Source organism: Balearica regulorum, chromosome 18, assembly GCF_011004875.1.
Source record: "Balearica regulorum gibbericeps isolate bBalReg1 chromosome 18, bBalReg1.pri, whole genome shotgun sequence".
In the NCBI taxonomy this organism is placed as follows: Eukaryota; Metazoa; Chordata; class Aves; order Gruiformes; family Gruidae; genus Balearica; species Balearica regulorum.
Window position 1 is genome coordinate 7,847,109 of NC_046201.1, and position 20,546 is coordinate 7,867,654.

The 20,546-nt window shown below is 43.1% G+C and overlaps 1 protein-coding gene and 1 long non-coding RNA gene across 10 annotated transcripts in view; one reads left to right on the plus strand and one right to left on the minus strand.

Annotated features, from left to right (window-relative positions):
- The first annotated feature begins 5,011 nt into the window (after positions 1 to 5,011).
- TMEM94 (transmembrane protein 94) overlaps positions 5,012 to 20,546 on the plus strand; it is a 53,088-nt gene continuing 37,553 nt past the window's right edge. For 4 of the 8 annotated variants that reach the window (XR_012838237.1, XM_075770562.1, XM_075770565.1 and 1 more), the window contains exons 1-2: positions 5,012 to 5,152; positions 13,312 to 13,443. Coding sequence is in view for 7 of the 8 variants with exons in the window: in XM_075770562.1 (XP_075626677.1) it covers positions 13,420 to 13,443 (24 nt within the window). In the remaining variant the exon portion in view is untranslated. Of the gene's footprint in view, positions 5,153 to 6,849; positions 6,903 to 10,909; positions 11,027 to 13,311; positions 13,444 to 18,616; positions 18,686 to 20,546 lie in introns of those variants that run through there. The other 4 variants (XM_075770568.1, XM_075770569.1, XM_075770563.1 and 1 more) reach the window with 3 other exon arrangements.
- The window catches only part of LOC142604383 (uncharacterized), a 34,872-nt gene continuing 21,868 nt past the window's right edge, over positions 7,543 to 20,546 (minus strand). The window contains exon 3 of one of the 2 annotated variants that reach the window (XR_012838238.1): positions 7,543 to 7,991. This is a non-coding gene — a long non-coding RNA (uncharacterized LOC142604383). Of the gene's footprint in view, positions 7,992 to 15,688; positions 15,764 to 20,546 lie in introns of those variants that run through there. The other variant, XR_012838239.1, reaches the window with a different exon arrangement.

Sequence of the window (20,546 nt, forward strand, 5' to 3'; positions counted from 1 at the left end):
AGCAAAACCTTGACTGGCTCAACACATCTGAAGATGCTCAAAATTTCACATTGAGACTCTGCATTATATTGCTGCAGTTCACATAGCATAACACTGTATGTGTTACTATAGTTGTATATAACAGCCTGATGTACGAACCAAGAGAGAAAGCTTCCTCCCTCCCATAGAAAACAATTTCGACAATCTGCTGTGAGGAATGTAGAATAGATGTAGAGAACTCAAGATAGCCCTGATCAATTTTCTTGCAGGCTGAAAATTTAATGCCATTAAGACTTTCTGACAGCTGTAGGGGAACAGACCTGCTATATACCTCTGAGATGAGCAGGAATAAAGTGGGTGCGGCAAATAGGGGAATGCCAGGAATGTAGGCACAGCAAGGAGGGAATGCTGGGAATGGGGCTGTTGATATTTGTTGCATGAACATTACCTTCTTGCCTTTTTCTTCTCACATCAACCCATGTTGGCCTCATTGTAATAACCAAGCCAGGGACATTAGCCATAAAATCCAAAACTATTCCATTTTCTAGATGCTTGAGTGTCTTGGAGTGGAAGTTCCTTCACTGAACATGCCTGATGCACAGATCAATGAATACAACCTGCTCTAGGAAGATACTAAATACATCAAGAAAACCTAGCATCTAGGTGCTATTCTTAAGTCAGGCCACATGCAACAGACCTGCAGATACTACTTACAGATAGAAAAGGCAACAAATCCCCTTCATTCATTATTAAGTAGTAAAATGGTCACCAAACAAGCTTGGCCCATTGATGGAGTCTACAAGACTTAACTGGTATTACCACAGTTTCTCTAAAACCTTAATTAAAGATCTAGGTTTCCAGTCTAGATAGAGGATTTCCACACATGCCTGTATCTGGAACATTGTGTGACAGTACTAATTAGAGAATCAGACAGCAAAACGAAGAAAAAAACCTGTCCAAATTGTTTTCTGTGTCTGTTCTTTAGAGAGCAGGGTAGTGAATGGATTGGACAACTACTTTGCTGTATATTGATGACATTTAATTTTAGTTTGCAGCTTTGTGTTAGTGATAAAGGTAACAATATCAAAGGGATAATAGATGTATACACAATATAAATAGCCATATTTTGCAGATGGGGAAACAGAGGCATAGAGGGCTTGCCCAAAGCCATACAATAAACTAACACCACAACATTCAACAGCATTAGGAACAGAATGCTTAGTTCTTGGCCTCGGAGCCTTGCTGTAACCATCTACCAGCTCTCCTTGTTCAGAAACCCTCCTAATGCTCTGCTCTGGCTTTCTCACATACATACTGAAATGTTATCACAACTGTCTGTTTCTGTGAATCTGTCCAAGTGCAGTAAATAAGTGTTGGCGGTTGTGACCCAGACAGAACAGCTGATCTACCAAAACAGCTTCACAATTTTACTCATTACAGATCTCAAGAGCACTTGTGAAGCAGCTTAATCACCATGTGAGACAACAGGGACTGTTCTGACTTTTATAGACCAGGAAACAAGGAAAGTTAGCTTAGGCTCAAAACTAGCGGAAAAAAGGTCCAAACCAAAACCATCCATGAGTCTTACAGTAAAGCTGGGTGAACTAGGAAGAATGGAATAAAAGCAGATTCTCTTCCATACCACGTGTTTCTATGGTTGCAAAGAGAAGAAAGGACAAGATTGTTACAAAAATGACTGTGTAGGAAATGCTGCTCTACCTGGGAACTGTAATAGTCATTGCTGACACCAAGAAATTAAACAATAAAATGAATCGGCTGGGGTTACCCAGAGCTGCTTAAGCTCTGAAAGAAATCTGGAAAAGGGAATCAGATCCAACTATAGTGTGCCATTTCTTTAGTACAAAAGGACTTCTGCTTTCTTCCTACTCCCAATTCAGTCATCTGTCATTTTCAGGACAGCTTGGAATTGTCAGTTCAATTACCTTTCAGTTTGGAGAAAAACAAAGCAGATGCTGTTTATTATTGAAAGGCAGAATCTCTCTCTTTTGAGGAATATATTGTCTCATTTTTTATAATTAGACTTTGAATTATGTGCATCTCCCTTATTTATTAAACAATACACAGGAGCTGGGAAATAATATCATTCAGCTAAAATGAAATACTATCTTCCCTTCAGCTTTGGTAGAGGTGTTGGTCAATTCAACTACTGTTTTTAATTTTTTAAGACTCAGACAGCTTTTGTATCAATCTTCCCCTTTTAATTCCTCTTATCACTACACATATATTAGAAATATAGTAAATTCCTAGCATCTGCCATGAAATGTGTAAAGGGGTGGGAGAATCAGACATACAGCAATTGCCTTTTCTAAACAATACAAAATTTTTCACTGATTTAATTTTCAAATTATTTTGCACTACTCTTCAGAAATGCTACTCAAATATTGATTAAAATGCAACTTCAACATCTTGCCAGAGAGCTTAACTAAAAAAAAAAGGCAAAGAAAGATTTGTTTTTGCATACAATACCTGCTTTAAAGTGATCCTACTCAAATTGTCATGTCTGCTCTACCCGCAGCAGCACACTGATGAGGACTGACTGAAAGGCACATGCAGGGAGGTCAAATAGTTCCCTTGGATCTGTCGGGCACTGCAAGCCATTCAGAGGCGGAAGCTTTCTGCAAACTGAGCCATGTCTCTACCCATATGTTGCGGTCCCAAGAGGAGACAGTATATCCCTGCGCTGAAGACATGGTGAGCATGAAATTAAGCATTTTCAGACTATACACATAGGTTTGCAGTAGCTGTTTCATTTCTGTAAACTCATTTCCTACCAAAATGATAGAGGACGCCTTTACACAGTGAAACAATTCCAAGAAGTACAAAGATGTGGAAAAAAGCACCCAAGGAAGAGTTTTCATAGCTATTTTGAAGCAAGTATGGGAAATGATCTTAATTTGCAGGCAAAATTCACTGATTGAGCTTTTCATACCAGAATATTACATTACTTAATCATCCAGAAGTAACATTATCTTGGTTACTTTTAGACCATTCATTCACAATTCTGCATTATTAAAAAACAGAGATGATGATAACATAAGACAGAGCACTTTCTTGTAGAACAGGTCTTTACACCAATGTTCTCAGATCCAAAAATCATACCAGTTTAGTGCCTCGCTAGTACTTCACAGCATTTGCCTTTTGAGTTTTCCCTTTGTCATCTAGTACTAGAATACATGGGAAAGGTGCTCTCTGGATACCTGTCTTGTTTCTGAATCTATAGCAACATTGTCCAATTCAAGGGTGTTTCTGCTCTTCCAACCCCTGTAATAACACATTTTGAGAGTATTTTTCACTTAATCTCAACACACTCTACAAGCACTAGGTCCCTAAATCACTCTGAGGTAAACAGATCAGATTTACCAAGGAGGAAATAAAGGCACAAATAGGTTAAAGGTTCAGTCTATCAGCCCCTATATATAACTGCGCATCTCATTGACAGAAATTCTATACACAGCATACTTGTGAGCGAAAACAGGTTTTATTAGTGGCTTAAGACCCACAGGGAATCAGTGTCAAAGGCAAAATAATCCAGACTCCAGACCTCTGTTCAAGATGTATCTTTACTCTGACCTTTTATTTAAAACCTTCTACTAATTAAGTGTATTTTCTTGGGAGTAGAACAATCTAAAGAGGAACTAACAATATACTCGTGAAACACTAAGCACAACTCATCATCTTATGTTACTACAGTTCCCGTAACACATTTATCGTCTTCCCCTTCCTTGTACTGCCGCTAAATTACACCATAAAATTCCCCAGATCTGCCATTTTATTTCCTTCTAAGACACCAAAACCACGGTGTCACTCAAGTGTATTAGGGTTGGGGGGGGGCGGGAGTTAACTGATTCTAGGAAATTGTTCTGGGTAACAAGATCAGGAAAACCAAGAGTTTTGTGGCCTTCATTCTTCTCATTAAAATTTGGATTGCACTTAAAAGAGCTGAAATCAAGAGTTCCTGCACTCTATATGTATCCAGACATTGTGAAAGTAGGCTGTCTTAAAGGAGTATCAAGTACACTCCCAAAATACTACATTCTTGTCCAAAACCGCATCTGCGGGAAAACAGTGCAGAGCTTAAGTTCTTTGTACAATTTATTGCCGTAAAATTGCAAACAACTGCACCAGGCTTTGGCATCTGTAGTTTAGGACACTAATGAACATCAGTTTTGTAAAGAAAAATCTCACAGGGGAACTGTTGCATCACAACCTGGGATAATACAAGCTCTGCAACGAATTACAGGAACAGGAAAAGAATTAAAACTCAGGGACATGCATCTTTTCAATTTAGTTAGTCCACTATGAATTCAGAAGACAAACCCCAAATCTCGGTACACAGAGGCACAGAAGTAGGCCATCTCTGCCTCACACCTCTGATTGCTTTTCCAGATTCTGCAGTGGTTTAGCTTTCTCGTTAGATTACCGGCTTGGTACGTTTGTCTGCTCATTCCCACCACGGCTTCCTGTGCATCTGGCACCCTGCGTGTGCGTTCATCTCACCACTCCTTTGAGACTTCCAGTCGGTTGGTTACCCTACAGCAAAAGCAGCTTTTCAGAGGGAGATCTGCAGGTGTCACCCTCCCCTTGTAGAGGCACAGCCGTGGCAAAGGGACACCCCTTCTCCCTCATCGCCCCTTGACTGGAGCACCCACCACGGCCTGCCTTTGCCAAGGGGCTGGAGCCTTAGGCCACCGGCCGCTCTTGGGCTCTCTGCATCCCCTCGTGCACTCCTTTCGCCCCCGAGTCACTGCCCCTAAGCACCATCCCTCCGACGGCATCCCGGCAACCGTGGGGCCGGGGGGCATCGCCGCTCCGCCGGCCGTCCCCCTCAGGGCTGTCGCCGGGACTGAGCGGCCGCTCCTCAGGGCGCTCAGCCCGCTCTAGGCTCCCCTCAGGGCTTGCCCCGACCTGCCGCCAGGGCGGATGCTCGGCTTCGCGCGCCACCCTGGCCAAGCCAATCACCGCGCGGCGTACGGGTGGCCGCGCGGGATCCCACCAACCAGACACCGGCTTCTTGAGGCCGCCTCGAAGCGCCACCGCGGGTCCCCAGCGCCGTGGCGTCCTGCTTGCCAGTGACCCTGATGGCGGCCCCGGCGGCGTTGGGGGAGGCGCGGCGGGCGAGCGGCTCCCCCGCCGAGACTGCCCGACGCGGCTGGTGAGTACGGGCCGAGCGGCGGCGGGGGGCGGCCGGGCTCCGTCCCGTCGGAAAGCAGGGCCGGGAGGGCCCGCCGCTCCCTCTAGCGGGGTCCCTACCTCGGCCGGGGGCTGCCCGCCATGGCGGGGGAGGCCCGAGGCAGAGCCGGCGGCGGTCCGGCCGCGCTGCCCTCCGTCCCTTGAGCCCGGGCTTCCCCACAGCACCATTTCCTCAGACACCCTCCTCTGGCACCTCGCCGGAGCGTTACCTAGCTGCTTATGAGGGAGAGGAACTTAAAAAAAAACACCCAAAAAAGGCGCTCCCGCACGTGTTAGCGGTTAACACACCCGGCGGGGCTTCTCCCGCACCTGAGGGACAGACTCCGCCTCGCAGCGCCGCGGAGCATCCCCCGCCGGGCACCGGCCTCTGCGGTTCCCTCAGCCGCGAGCGAGGCGGGGGGGGGAAGGGGGGGGCCAGGCCGAGCCCCCGGCAGCGCAGGGTGCTCCAGCAGCTGTGGGTGCGCTTGGTGCAGCTGCAGTTTGTACTCTGCCTAAGGGGTTTAGGGATGATCCCAAGTTCTGCCTAAAATGCCTCAACAAGTTTGCCTAGATCCCTTACAAGCTTGGATAACAAGCCAGTTTCATTCTGCTTTACTCCTACCTCATCGTGGTGTTTTGATCATCAGAAGTTCACAGCACACTTCATTTTGCCTCAGACATCCACTTGTTTTATTTCCAAAAGCTGTGAGCCACGCAGTTCTTGGATTACATTACTGCTGTTTGTCTGTTGTTGGGGAGCTTTCTCCTATCAGGATAACACAGGCCATTATTGACAAGAAAAGGCCTAAAAATCCCAGTTAAAAATCCCATTACATAAAGCACAAGAAGTTTGTCTTAGATGATACTATCTACTCAAAAGATAGCTAGAGAGGAAGGGAAAACCCACAGACAGGAGCAAATAGTGTTTTAGTTACTCATTTAAGACTCAAGACTTAAGAATGAGTTTTTACAGGACAGCTTAAGACACAGAAGAATAAGTTAGCCTTGTCAGTCTTAAAAGTTACCAAGATAACAGCATATAAGCACCCATCCATCTTCCCAAGGCAGCTGCCAAGTAGTACATATTCTCACATTTTCTGAGAAAAGGGAGCTGCTATGGCATGCTTGTCTAAAATCCTATTATTTCCCCCAGCAACTGTAGAATAAAGTTCCTAGTTGAACATATACAATGAGATACAATGGTACAGTAGTGCTTGATCTCTATGAAACACTTTTAAGTTCCTTAGAAATGCAAGTTTCTATATAAACAAGCTTCACTTAACAGCTGCTATACTACATTAAACTACAGGGCTTAGGTCAAATATAGCAAAATTTGAATAACCTAGCAAGCAAACTAGATTTACTTTCTAAGAAGCCTGCTTAATACAGGCATGTGTATAAATAGCTATACTTTGCTGGTTTTATGCAAGATATATTTTGTTCTTTAGAATAGTGCTTTATCTTTCTTTGTTGTCTTTTACTCAAGCACATCAAAACACTTTACGTAATATTCTTCTTAACCATGACCTTTTAAATAAACACATTGCCAACATTTTTTTTTTATCTGATGAGAAGATTAAGATATTAATGCTTTTAGCCTAGGTCACAAAACAAATCAATATTGCTACTGCAAGTGGAACCAAGAAAACAAACCTCCCTCCTCTAATCTTCATGTTACAGCTCTAACTCCTACACCAAGCTGCTCCAGGCAGAAAGACAGCCTTGAAGGAGAGGTGGGTTGTGAGGGTTTGTATACCCCTGTGGCTGGGTGGGACTGGGCAGGAGCAGGGCCAGGGGCCATAGGGGATTGGCCAAAAGACAAGTCCTTCAGTAGGGTTGGCCAAAAAGAGAGTCCTGCCCCCCAGGCCTGCAGGGAGCCTGATTTGCCTTGGGTTGGTTGGGTTAATATCCATGATAATGTATGGGACCATTTGTACACTATAATAGGATACTTTGGATGTCCGTCCAGAATACTCTTGAGTGAATTGTGGAGAGAAGTTCTGAAGGAGTTGCAGAGAGCTCCTCTGTTTTCCTTTCACAGTAGAGTGAGTCAGCTCACTGCCCTATTTCTAGACAGAGTTCATCATACAAACGTTCATCATAAAACTTTCATGGAGCTGCTTGTGAGAATAGCAAAATACACAATCTACTAAACCAATTGGTGTCTTTTCTACATAAGGGCTGTGCTTTGCTTTGAATGAATGTATGAGCTTGATCTTATTAATGGCCTTCAGGTGTTGGGCCTGCTTTGGGGAGCTCCCAGAAAACACCTTCCCACGAGCATAACATTTGTTAAATATCTCTAAATGGCAAGCACTGGTGTAAAAGTGGTTTTGCCTAGATTTACTATAAACTATGCATATAACACCCTTATTTATGAACTGGAATTAAGAGAAAAAGCTGCAGTTTCACCTGTGAGTCAGTATATGTCAGCAAAAATTGATTTGCTAGAAGATCCTTTAAATACAGTACAGGCTTTTTTATTTTATTTGGGGCTGCTGCCTTTTTGTGGTTTTCTATCATTTCAGGATTTTTTTTTTTATTTTTTAAATGAAGGTGGTTATACAATGCTGGTTACCATAATAACCAATATCATGATGATGAATGACAGCTGTCACTTTTGCAGTGAATTCTTCCATACATTTGCTATAAAATGTTTTAATTGTGATTCAAGGCATCGTGTCACAAAGCAGATGATATCTCACCACTCTGCAGAAGCTGGAGAGGCCCATACAACTTTCAGAATTGTGCCTTTTGTTGCATTTTTCACTTTGATCCAGACTGAATGCATGCTGTGTCTTTCTGTGGCAGGCTTAGAGTACCTGAAGCAAAAAAGATAAAGCAATCCTTTAATTCCCAAACACTTTTTTTTTTTTTAAACGAAGTGGGGAAAAAACGAAAATAGCAAAGATCTTTCAGATTTGCTATACCTTAATTTGAAACAGTATCGGCCCCTGTGGAAACAGTAAGGTAGACTAAACTAGTTTGATTGTTCTTTTGATCATATATGTCAATTACTTCTCAACTCACCAGAATAAAATTAAAACAAAAATAAATATGTTCTTCCGATTGTGTAGCACCTTGTTTTACCAATCTTCATCTTGCAAGTAAGCCAATGGTCTCTTACAAGTGTGCCAAAGTTCTTTCCTGTTCCCCTTCTTCCTTGTTGCTCAGCTTTCATTTTAAGGCACCACTGTCCTTTGAAACAAGTCTAATGTGCAAATCTTGTGCTGAAGAAAGAAGGAAGGACTCAGAGATATTTTTTATTGGAAAACTCAGCAAGTAGGGTTTAAACAAAAACTGATTTCACCCCCAAAAGGCACACTTTTTAAGACAAATTTTAAGTTCATTTCAAGTTTAATCCTGTTCCTCATTCAAGATAGAATAGATATCTCTAATTCCTGTCATTTGACACTCCTTATTCTTCACAGCCATGCACAAATGAGATATTTGACCACTGCTGAGTTGATTATACTCAGCACATATACAACATCAGTTCAGAAGATCGCACTTACTTTACAGATACTAATAAATTTACTTCACAGTTTCTCTGAAGCAGATATGCATATCCCTGTCTTAATCTAGGATTATTGAGACAGAGAATGTTTAGCTGGCCCAAATTTTGACAGTTTTTATCACAAGCAGATACTGAAGCCAAGAAGTGTGGCTGCCAGCTCTCTTACTGTAATTAATTCTGTGCTCTCAATGGGTCTCAAAGCAATTGACAGTATCAGTTGATGCACCTTTGGAAGCCCATATATCAGCAAATGTGCCCATGTTGCAAATTATCAGGCAGACATCAGCTACTCATGAGTAGGAAGACCGTATGGTTCTGCTGATATCAAAACAATCAGCTCTAATCTAAGCCATTTTCTCCAAGGCAGCTGCTTTTTTGGTTATTATGTGTTCCCCTGTGTTTCTATTCTCGGAGACAGATCAGGCTTCTGTTCTTGAGGAATTCACTTTTGGCAGCAAGAAATGTTCAGACTCCCCATCATTTTTCATAGAGTAATCTACGTTGGGAATTTTCAGTAAATAACATGAAAGCATCAGTGATTGAACACTTTAGGGAAAACAGTATCATTAGGTTGATTTATTTTTCTCCCTAAAGACTTGCAGCTTCAGAAACACATTTGTCTGTCCAAATGTCTATAGGTTGTAAGGTTTTCTGCTCTTTCTGTTTGCTAATTGTTTTATAAGTTCTGTACATAATGTATCATGCTGTATAGTTTCTTATTAAATTTCAACACTGGTATCTCATACTAATATTGTGAGGTTTGGTTAAGTTGTCATGCTTTGAAATCCTTGGATTTCAAAGGAGGATCTGAAAACGCAGTGTTTATTACCTATATAAATACATTGACTGCATAAGACAGTGTTATTCGAAAGATGATTAGGTAAACAAAAGTTTGAATGGACCTTTGTAAGCTCTGCTTCTGCTATTCAGAATGTTTCAAACACTTGTTTATACTCACATCAAGCTACAGGACTTACTCATTACTCAGGGCACTTCCAAACAGAAATGAGTTTGGGGTGATGTGATGTAATTTTCAGATTTGAAAAGGTCTGGGTATCAGATACACATGGCAACCTGAGCAGTGAACTCATTCATTCTTATAAATATAAAATATTCTAACGTGCATTGCAGATCTCTCCATATAGCTATGGGCTAACTATTGCCCAAGTTTGGCATACAGAATTTCCAGAAAGTTAGCTTGCTGTTATTGATATATGCTTTGGATTGAGTTATTTGGTGGGCCCTATGTTGGGTTTCATTCTACCTAACAATTTGGAAGTATTTCTCAGGCTGGACAAAGCATGATGACCCTTGAACACCACATCCAGCCCTTTCCAAGTTTCATGGACTGCTCTAGCATGAGAATATTGAGGAGGATGGAGTGTGCTGGGAAAGTGAAAGGGGTAAACTGGCTCTACTTGGAGTTTCTGGTGTCTGATTAGAGCAACCACAGCTTCAGGCATCTCTAGATTGTCTGTGGCTGAATACTTGATGCCCACTAACACGTTCCAGCAATGCAGTGTCACTTCATTTCTGTCCTGCTCTCTGGCAGAGTTTAACATGTCGATGGCGTGAGTGACTAATTGCCTGGACAGACAGAAGAGAGAGAAGAACAGGGAGGAGAGAGGAAGGCAGATACTCTGGTCTGTAGAAAACTCCTAGGATGGGTGCAGAGTGTGGCGAGTCCTTGCTGTTAGGTAGGGGTGATGGAGAGACACATCTGGTGGTGGGAATTACAGGAGTCCCTGAAATAGAAGAGTCTAGGAGGGGAGCAGACAAGGACTTTGTGGAGGATGGAGTGGGTGGATGCACAACTCTGCATGTTGCCTACAGAATTCATGAACTGCTTCAGTTTCATTGTGTGAAGTCGTTTTCTGAATGTTTGCAAGACCTCTGTAACGCATATGAGGATTTTAGCAGGTATGATGTAATTCTTGCAATATTCTTGCAGACTTTTTATTTTGATAAATTACACATTCGATATAATTTATTTTGATAAATCATACTTGCAAATCACATTTTATATGGCTTCAGTGCCAATCCTGGTGCAGAAACTGAGGGAGGATGGTTTATCATTGTAGCCTTTGCTTTTGGCTTCAGTTATCCTAACACTAGGATATCCCAACCTATCTAGGATTAGCTGTGTTTGGAATTCTTGGTTCTAAATGAAAATTCTTTTTAAACTTTGAAAAATGAAACATTCTGCTTGTTTTGTACATAAAGATTGACAGAGAAAAGATTTGCCTTCTTGCTTTCTCTGGGTGAAATATCTACAATCTAACCATTGTTGGCACCTTAAATTGGGGGTGTGAGAGAAACTGAACTGCTTCTGGGTTTCAGGTCAATTTGTTCAAGTTTTGGAGAAGCCCTGAGCATGTATGACTGTGAAGCAGTGCTGTGTGCACCACTGATTACTTTTACAAGCTCTTGTTATATTAATTATAACAGCTTTTGAATTTCTCAAGGTAGGGAATATTCACTCTTTCCAACCAATCTATCATCTTTTAATACCCTTGTTGTGTATCCTTCCTAGCACTGCAGGACTTCAGGGTGGTATTCTTAAGCACGCAGATGATGTGCCTTGAACTTTAAGGAATGGTATGTTTTGCGTTCAGGATCACATTTCAGTTTGCTGCCTAAAACAGAGCGTCACTCACAGCAATGCACCAAATCCTGCTCCTGCCCAGCTGCCTCCCTGCACGGCCCCCTGCCCTCCAGCCAGAGCCACCCACTGCTGCTAATGATACAGGCTCCATGGGATTAGCACCAACAGTCCAGGATGTTTTTTTCTTGTTCTGCTTTTGTGACTTTGGCTTCCCAGTTACCCAGTTGTGTCACGGATAATTATGCTTTTGAAGTCCAGATCCAGAGAGAAATTCAGGCACTTAGTTTTGTTTGAATGAGTGAGAGCACGGTGCATAAATCCTTCAGTAGATCTACTAATAAATCTGTCGGAGGGGAGTAAAAAGAAGAATCATGGATTTGTTTCTTAGCCCGTTTATTGTTAGTGACCATTTTCTCCTTAAAATCATCTTCTCTTGCCTTCCTTTATATTGAAGTCATTCTCAAGTTAAAGACAAGATTCTGAGACTCTAAGCTGCTGTGTGCAAGCATACAAAAGTACATTTTTCTCCTTCCCACTCCCAGGCCTCTTTGTCAGCTTCACTCCAGTAACTTTGTCTGATCCTCTCTTTGCAATTGCTAATTGGCCTGGCAGGGATACGAAGTGACTGAAAATAGCTTAATCCCTTTGGTGTGTGCACATTGACAAGGGTCATAGAACAGAAAAGTAGGGCAGAGTCCGGACCTGTGGCTCATGCCAGCCAGCCGGCAGCCAAAAAATGGTGCTTGCAGGTGCTGGTTGCTGTACTGCAAGAAGTTCTTTGATAACCAGCAGTCTGAATACTGAATGCTTACTGCTTCTTGGAATGCAGGTGCAGGACTTGTCTGCATGAGGGGAAGTATTGACGTCTAACTCTTCAGTGTGGGGCAGCAGTGGCTTTCTGAGTAAGCTCTGGATGCCTTTTGTTTTCCTTGAAATGACGTAGCGTCACGGAGAGTAGTGCTGTAGGTAACTGCCACAAGGATGTGATCTCCAAAATCTTTCTTCTTTGAAGAAGGCAGCATGGTATAGACCTGGGTAGTAAATCCCTGCTGGCAAAAGCCAATCCTGTTGTATCTAGGAAGTGTGTGGGTGGTTTGGGTTGATTTGCAGATCTAGCTGCTTCCTTGTTTGTTTGGGTTTATGAGAAGTGTATGTCCAAGCCCTGAGTCTGCCTGTGATATTAAAAAATAGAACCAAGAGTTACTAACCAACAAAAAAACTTTCCCAAGACCAATCATAGCATAATCTTGTAATGTCTCGTTGTGTTTGTATACAAGAGAATTCTCTGAAACAATGTTCACAGATCCTTTGTTTTGACCAGAAAAGACATTTTGCATATGTGGAAGGAGAACACATTTGTGCCGTGGGAGATCAAGGAGGAGATGGGTTAGAAGAAGGATGTGAGTTCCAGAGCTGCTTCCTACCTTAATTCTGTTAGAGTCCCAGTTTTGCTAAAAATTTTAAAAGAAAAGAAAAAAAAAAGGCCTAGTTCCCTGGTAATCTGGAATTGTTTCTATGACTTGTGGCCTACTTAATGGTGGTCAGATACATCCTCAGCCCAGCAGCATAGCTGCTGTCAAAGATTGGATGTGTTGTTCAGCAAATGGAAGAATCATTACTGCAGGCTGCATTAGAGATTAGCTGGACAAAGCTCCTGGCAGATAAGAATAGAAAGACAAACAGTTGTGGGTGACAGCGTACTCCAACACCTGGTGGAATCCAGCGCCTTGTCAGCTTTTTTTGGAGGCTTGCCCAGAAGTGTGTCAGGGCTGCAATAATACTCTTACTCTGAGCTGCAGGGAACTCCTGCTGCCAGTTTTTGGGGGGAGTTAAGCTAATGGGATCAGTTCTGATCCTCGGTAAGGGGAGAGTTGCTGTACTGTTAGAAGCACTTTCAGCTCCCCAGTTCTCCTTCTTTTAAAGACCAATCCTGTCATTTGAATTTTGTGAATTTCATCACTTTCTTGTCCTAAAGGGAGTGATATGGGGAGACTGACTGCTTCCCCTTCTGTTTCCACAGATGGTGATGTGGTAAGTGTAGCCCAGCTCATCTCTACCTAGGAGACATTCTCCCCTGAGGAGAGAGCAAATCTTCTTTTGCTGGACATGCTCACAGAACCGCATAGCCATGGACCTCAAGGAGAAGTGTCAGGTAAGTTTCATGATAAGGGTCATGCCCAACTTACATGTTGAGTCCTTCATTATTTTGGGTCAAGATTCACCATTTGGTGTTATGTGATGGTATAATCCATGGTTTTTATTAAAGTTGAGAGTTCTGTCACCATCACATTCCTGGGGATGTATGTACTTGTATCAGTAGGTAAGTCCTTTCCAGGCTGGGACTGAGGCACCATGGTGGAACAACGTAGGTGAAGTATATGCTGTCACGTATGCTGGGTCTTTCTTGAGCTTTAAGGAAGGGCTTCAGTCCCCTGGACACTTAGCTTGGCTCTGTTTGGAGGCTGAATTCACTGAGAAGATTTTTTAAATAAACTAAGGTGATTAAATCATCTGAGTCCAGTTTTACTGATGATAAGTGTATGTATTTCTTGGGTAATTACATGGCTTTCTAGGGAGTGCTGCAGGATAGTATTTCTAGATCTGGCTTAGAAAGTGCCAGATAAGTCTAGATATTGTATGGAGGGGCAATCTGTCTCTTGATATCTTGCCATGCTTTGAGCTTCAAAGGAAAAAGAAGAGAGAGAGAACTTCATGAATAGCTGGTATAGAAGCTAAAAAGACGTATCTGCTGTAGCTGACAGGAGACTGTAAACTTGGCACATGTTGCTACTTCCCAAAAGTAAAATGATTTTGATCACTTTAGTGAGTAGTCTGCTGGTCACTTATGTTTTAGCCGTGTTTCAGCAGCCACCTGAATATTAAATGTACTTCTCACTCAAAAAAGTGAACTGGTCCTAATTTTGGATCCCAATCAGAAATAGGACAGGTAGTTTGAGAACAATGAAGAACGTTACACATGCCAAGCTCTCAGCTGACTCTGGTAAGAGAACATGGTTGGCTTTCCTTTTTGGTGTCCCTCTCTCCACCACACTGTAAGCTTTGTTTGACAGATCATGTTTGCTGTCTATCTCATTCTGTGTGCATCCCTTCCTTGCTGTTTTGTTTACAGTGCTTCCAGCATTAAGAAGTGGTTTTGCTCATTTGTGCAAAGTACCCATTAGATAATCACCTAGACTCAGATCTGCTCTAAAAGATTACTACAGCAGTGCAAGTGACTTAAAAGGTACTCAGTTTTTCGCATCAGCTCTTGTGCTTGCCTACTAGACTTCTTATTTGCTAGGTTTTCGGTTCTGTAGTGTGCAAAACCAGGAAGGCCTGGGTTTACTCATGCCTGAACCTCTCGCCGCTGGTGTGCTCAGAGGACGTGTTTGAACTACGTTGTTTTATATCAAATTGCTGTATTACTATGGAGGTAACATTCCAATGAGAATAATTATCTATTTATTCTCTTGTTAATGACATCATGGGCTAATCTGGTATTGATCATTTTAAGAGATGACGCACTTACCATTCTGTACAGGAGAGTGTTCTGTGTAGGATCTGAGAGTGCCAACACCGGCATTGCTGCAGCCACAGCAGAGCACAGCAGGGACGCTTTCACTGTAGGTCACTATCTTTGGCTCATCTCTGTCTTTCTCATATGATGTTCCTCATTGTATAATGCAGGAAGAGCATATCAAATTGCTGGACAGGCAGCAGCACGGACAGTATTGTAATAGACCTTTAAAAGGCCTATTAGGAAAGTGTCCTGCACAAGGAGATTATGGGGAAATCATGGTGTTCTGAGCTCCTAGTCTCCTCTCCTGACTTACTGAAGTTTTTTCTCCCTCCTTTCTGAATGGGAATTAAAAGTGAAGGCAAGAGATCATCACACTCTTTTCAATAGGAATTTAAAAAACCCCAACATTGATACATACAGCCAAATTTTACAGCTTTGGATTCTGAGGAAAGACCGTGGTTTTATTCTTGCTAGCAGTATATTATTCGGTGTTAAGGAGTTTCTTTCTTTCTTTTTTTTCAATATTGCGGATCCTTGTTTCATCCCCTTTAAGGTGGAATCCATCTTCCTTTCCAAAGTGAAGAACTTGGACACATATATGCTGATAAGGGAACAAATTAACCTGCTGTGTAACCTCAATAGTAAATTTGATGTGCTAGGTTTATTTTAAAATGCTAAAAATAAAATGAACCCAAGTGAAAACATCAGTCCCAAATCTAGTTGAAAGCAATCTCTTTGCTCTAATATCTATGTGTGATGAAGAGTTAGCACTCCTGGAATAGAAGACATGCTCAGAGCACGGCTGCAGCACAGACATCTGTCACTCAGAGGATGAGAGACTTGTCCTCTGGCTCCAGTCAGCTAATACAGTTCTGTTGTCAGAAATGGCTCAGGATCAGAGTTTGTCAGGTGTAGTGTAGGCCGCCATCCAATTTTTGCCAGAAGCCAGACACTGCAGAGAAAGGCAGAGAGTATTTTAGGAGCAGTGCCAAAGTTGTCTTAAATTAAATGTGCTGATATCTTGTTCTTTCCTCTCTTCTCCTGACTTTTTAATTTTCTGTGTATTTCTGAAGTTAATTTAATACTTGTAAAAGGTGCCAGAATCTCTGCTCCAAGACCCACTCAGGATATACTGAGACAGACAGCAGCATTGATTGCCACAGGACAGCGTGAGGCTTGTGAGTTTGAGTTACTTTAGACGTAGGCTGTATTTGCAGCAACACAACTATTAAAAATTATTGACATCATCCATACCAGTTACCAATAACAACTGAGCTGTATTATCCCAGTGTAATTGGTGCAGCCTGGATACAGCACCGTGCCTCCTGGCCAGAGTCCGGAAATGTGTTCAGGGAGCATGTGCCGTACTCCATATTGCTCCAGCTATAGCACTGTTGGTCCTGAGCAATCTTGTTCCAGGGTGCCTAACAAGAGCTGCAGTCCAGCCTTTGGACTGAAATGTAGCCTAAGTCCTTTGCCTCTTCTCATCTTGCCAGTAACACTATCTTTGTATTTTATTCCCTGCTGTTCTCTAAAACCTCAGCTCTTCTTCCAAGGGCTTTTTCACAAACTGATCCTTTTTCCACAGGCGTCTCTCATCTCTGCTGCAGTTTTTGTATGGGTCTCAGTTCCTTCCCTCTGCCTTTATACTCAGCCTTTTATTTTAACCCACAGTTTTATCTTCAGTTCTCAAGTTTACAGCTTTTGCTCTTTCAAAGATAGCACATTCTATTATTTAATGCACAAATGCATGTCCAGATGCCATTTATGATACCAGCTGACATCAGAAGAAAGCTACATAGTACAAATTACTGACCTACACAAAACACTTTAGAGCAAGGTCTCTTAACAGTGGGGTAAACAAGAAGAGGCAATTTGATCCATTTCCATTTGTGTTCATGACCAAAGCTGGAGGTTTTGAGCTGGAAGAAGGTTATGTTGGGACCTCTTAACTGCGAGAAGCACAGGGATTATTCTTGGTATTGCACTGTCACCAGCAAGTTGTTTCAGTTACATTCATTCAAGTCTCCAGAAGGTGCAGAGCCATGGGAAACAGATCAGAGGGTGGTGTTACATGTATGTTGTGTGAGGGTTTGTCCATTCTTACCCCATGTTGTTGTTGATGATGCTTTCTTTTTTCTCCTTACTTTTTTCTTTGTGTTGAAGTGAGTAGGTGAGTAGTTTCTTAGCAGGAAAAGAGGAAGGAAGGAAAAATTGTGCCATTAGGACATTTTGTTCCTCTCTGTGGTTTAAAATTGTTGTCTAGGAAACAAAATGCCCTACAGAAGGATGGAGGATGTCTCTTGCCTCTTTCTCCCCCTGCATTCTCCTGAAGTTACATTAAATGCAGTGTCTGCTTCCCTTCAACTTTGGCTTTAAGAGCTTTGTGAGATTACATACCGATGTGTAACTCAGTGCTAACACAGAGGTGATAACTAGACCCTGTGCTGCGTTTATTGTAAATATCAAAACCTCTTAATCTCTGCACTTCTGGCTTCAAACACAGAATATGGGCTGTGCCTATGTGGGCATCTGAGTCTCAGGGAAGGAAAGGAAGCGAAGAGCTCAGCCAGATAGGGTAGGCAAGTCCAGACGCCTGTACGTGGTCTTCAAAGCTACCTGATATACTGAGACTATGGAAGCCTTTCCAGTGCCTGTCTGTTCCATTCTGTACCGGCCAGCTGTAATCCTTGGCAAGCCATTGACATGGTTCTTGGCTGGGCCAGTTCTTTACCCCTTTCTCTGTGGAATGAAAGTAATTGGTTTAGTGATTGCTTTGCAGAACTGGAAAGCCCAAGACAGAATTAGGACAGCACTGAAGTAGGAGCTATATAAAAACCCACTTAGAAAAGTGCTTCCCTCCAACAATGAGAAGGAAGCACTCTGGTAAGAGATGAGAATGAGAGAGAAGGTTCATTCCTTCTTCACCTCCAAAGGCCTTTTTGTCCCATTACCTGTTGTTCTACCCAGCCCTTCCCTGCCTGCACTAATCCTTTGCCTTCTCTGTGCCACTGCCCAGGTGTCAGTAAACGGGGAGCCCCAGGCATGGCACATGGCTATGAAGAATTTACATGCACCTTTCCATTTAGATTGTGTGGCTCAGGATGCAGAATACTGGATGCTGAGAGGGGTTTTTGCTGCTTTCTCTAACAACAGGACAAGAGGGACGGAGCCCTTCAGACAGGACTTGTAACCATCTCAACTTCTTTAAATAGCAAATGCTTATATTTTTAAATTGAGCTTGAATTATAAAGCTGTGGAGTCATCTGGAAGACTCTTCTAGATTTATGTAAGGGACTTAGTATTCCTGAGTCTCTCTGTCTCAATCTAGTCTTTTTCCTTCCCTGCTCAGGTGTTTCTTCCCCTGTAGTATATTTTATGGCACTTTGTCCTTTCTAATTTGCCATCTGCTTTTCCACAGACCCCTGTCTGTCAGCATCAACCCTTACTGTGTATGCATATGCGTCTCTACAGGCAGGGAACCCAGGGATTCTGGCTGTGTCGGCTCCATCTGATGAATGGACCGTTCTTACAGACATCTGGTGCTATCCTGGGCAAACTTTCTTCTCTCTGCCTTTTTTTTTCCCCTTTCTATCTCTCATCCCCCACCCCCATCCACCGCCTCCTTGCTGGATATGCAGCGTGACTGGAAACAGGCTGAATTAATCAGCAGACTGGTGCTTCACTCTGCTGCTTCTGTCTCATTCTCTGCGGCGCTGGGCTCTGCACAGTCTTGCTCTCTCTCCCTCTTTGCTCTCTCATTTTTGGAGGGCAGCAGCAGCACAAGTTTCTGGGGAAGTGGCGCAGGAATTTAGCCCAGATGCTCTTCAAGCAGGCCGATCTCTGGATCCCCCACCAAGGCAAATGCCGCAAAGTAAGTTTCTCTCCCTTAACATTTAAATTCAAAATGGCTTTTCCTCTCTCCCTCCCCAACCTGCATCCTGCCTGATGTGATGGTGCATGAAGAGCTTTCAGGTTTTGGGAAAGAGGTTATGGCAGGACATGAAACAGTGAATGATGATTTTAGCTAGAGAGTGGCTTGGTGTTGGAGGTGATGGGGAAGGAAGCTCTGATTTAAACTGCAGATTTAACCCTAGAACCAACAGGAGGGGCCAAACATGATTTTAGCTGCTGACTCCTGCTTTGCTCCCCCTCTGCCTGAGGCCCCCCTCTGCCTGACTTGAATTTGTCTGTTTCTTCTATGGGCTTTGATCTGCAGCTGTTGAACCTCCTTATCCTCTTGAAATGTCTTGCAGTGCACCTGCTAGGCTGTATCGTAGTTTTAGTCCCCAAAGTCTTCAGATAAAGAAGTGGGGATGGGAAGGAAACTAATGGGGGGAATGAAAGATGTGCTGAAGTTCTGTGGATTTCTGAGCATTGCTGGCCTCTGGGAGGGGATTAGCATCTTCTGGAGTAAGCTCTGCATTGGCATAAAGCAGTATGCTGTGTGTTAAAGCCAGAATAGATATGGACCCCTAACTGCTCTCTGAACTTGGAGGAATACTGTAACATGATAAATTACAGTAATTAAAGCTTGATAATTGCATAGTACAGGTAAGCTTCAAAGCACTGCGTAAACACTGCCTCATCCTCCCAGCAGCCTGGTGGGGCAGGTAACTATGGTTGGGGATTTGCTGCTGCAGGACTGAAGAGACAGATTGGGGAATGTACTATTCAAAACTGGGCTGTTACCTGGGGACCGGTCGCCTCTTTCTCTGCTGTTGAGCTGCTGCTAGCTGAGGGAGAAGCAAAACACTGGGCTTTGCATTACCCAAGTGGAAAGGTTGATTGTGCCTGTTGGCATCTTATTCTGTGCTTTATGGGGGCATAAAATGTGAATGTCATTGTCTGGATTAAAATGGACTGTGTTCACACCAAAATGCAGTGGTGATTCAGGCGGTTGATTAGTGTTTCTTTGGCCGGATCTCTCAGAGATCTGTGCTCCTGCAGCTGTGTCTCTTTGCAGTGTAAGTCTGCAGGCCCTGTTAGTGATGAGCTGCAGGGAGCCTCAAAGCCAGGTCCACACTGGAGCCCCCACAGGCACCCAGTTACCAAACTGTGGGGGCTCTTTTGTCCAGGGGCAGGGGGAGGTCTGGGCTGTCTTTCGTACTGTTGCTGCAGATGGAGGAAGGAGACAGTTGTTGACTATTGCTCTGTCCGTTAATTTGGGCACTGCTGTGCTGAAGACTTTGCTTGTTTCATTCGATTTGAGACCACCAACAGCTAAGTTGTGGCTGCCAAGCTCATGTCAGGTGGTATTTAAACCAAGTTCAATAGCTGTGTTCGTTGTGCCTTCTGGTACGTTTCCCAGCATATCCAGTTTTAAAGGCAGTGGCCCCCACAGAGCCATGATCTGCTTGATGGAGCTGCCTGAATCGTGCAAGTATCAACACGTATTTCTTTTTTCTGTGCTTTCCAGTAGTGTTCAGGTGGGTTGGTGAATATTATAATCTTCATACAGTTGGTAGGGAGTTGGTAGTCCCATTATAAAGATGAGAAACTAAGGCACAGAGGAGCATCTGATTTTCATACTGCAAGGCAAAAATCTGTGGCAGAAGGAAGAACAGAATCCAGCTGTCCTGATTGTTAGTCCAGAGTCTTAATCAAAAGATAATCCTGTGGAGTAGGAATGTGCCAGAGTGGAGGCTTCACGCAGCCTGGGTCACTAGAGAAGCACTCTTGCTAGGAGTCAGGGATCAGACGTCTTTTCAAAAGTAACTAGGTGAGCACTAAGA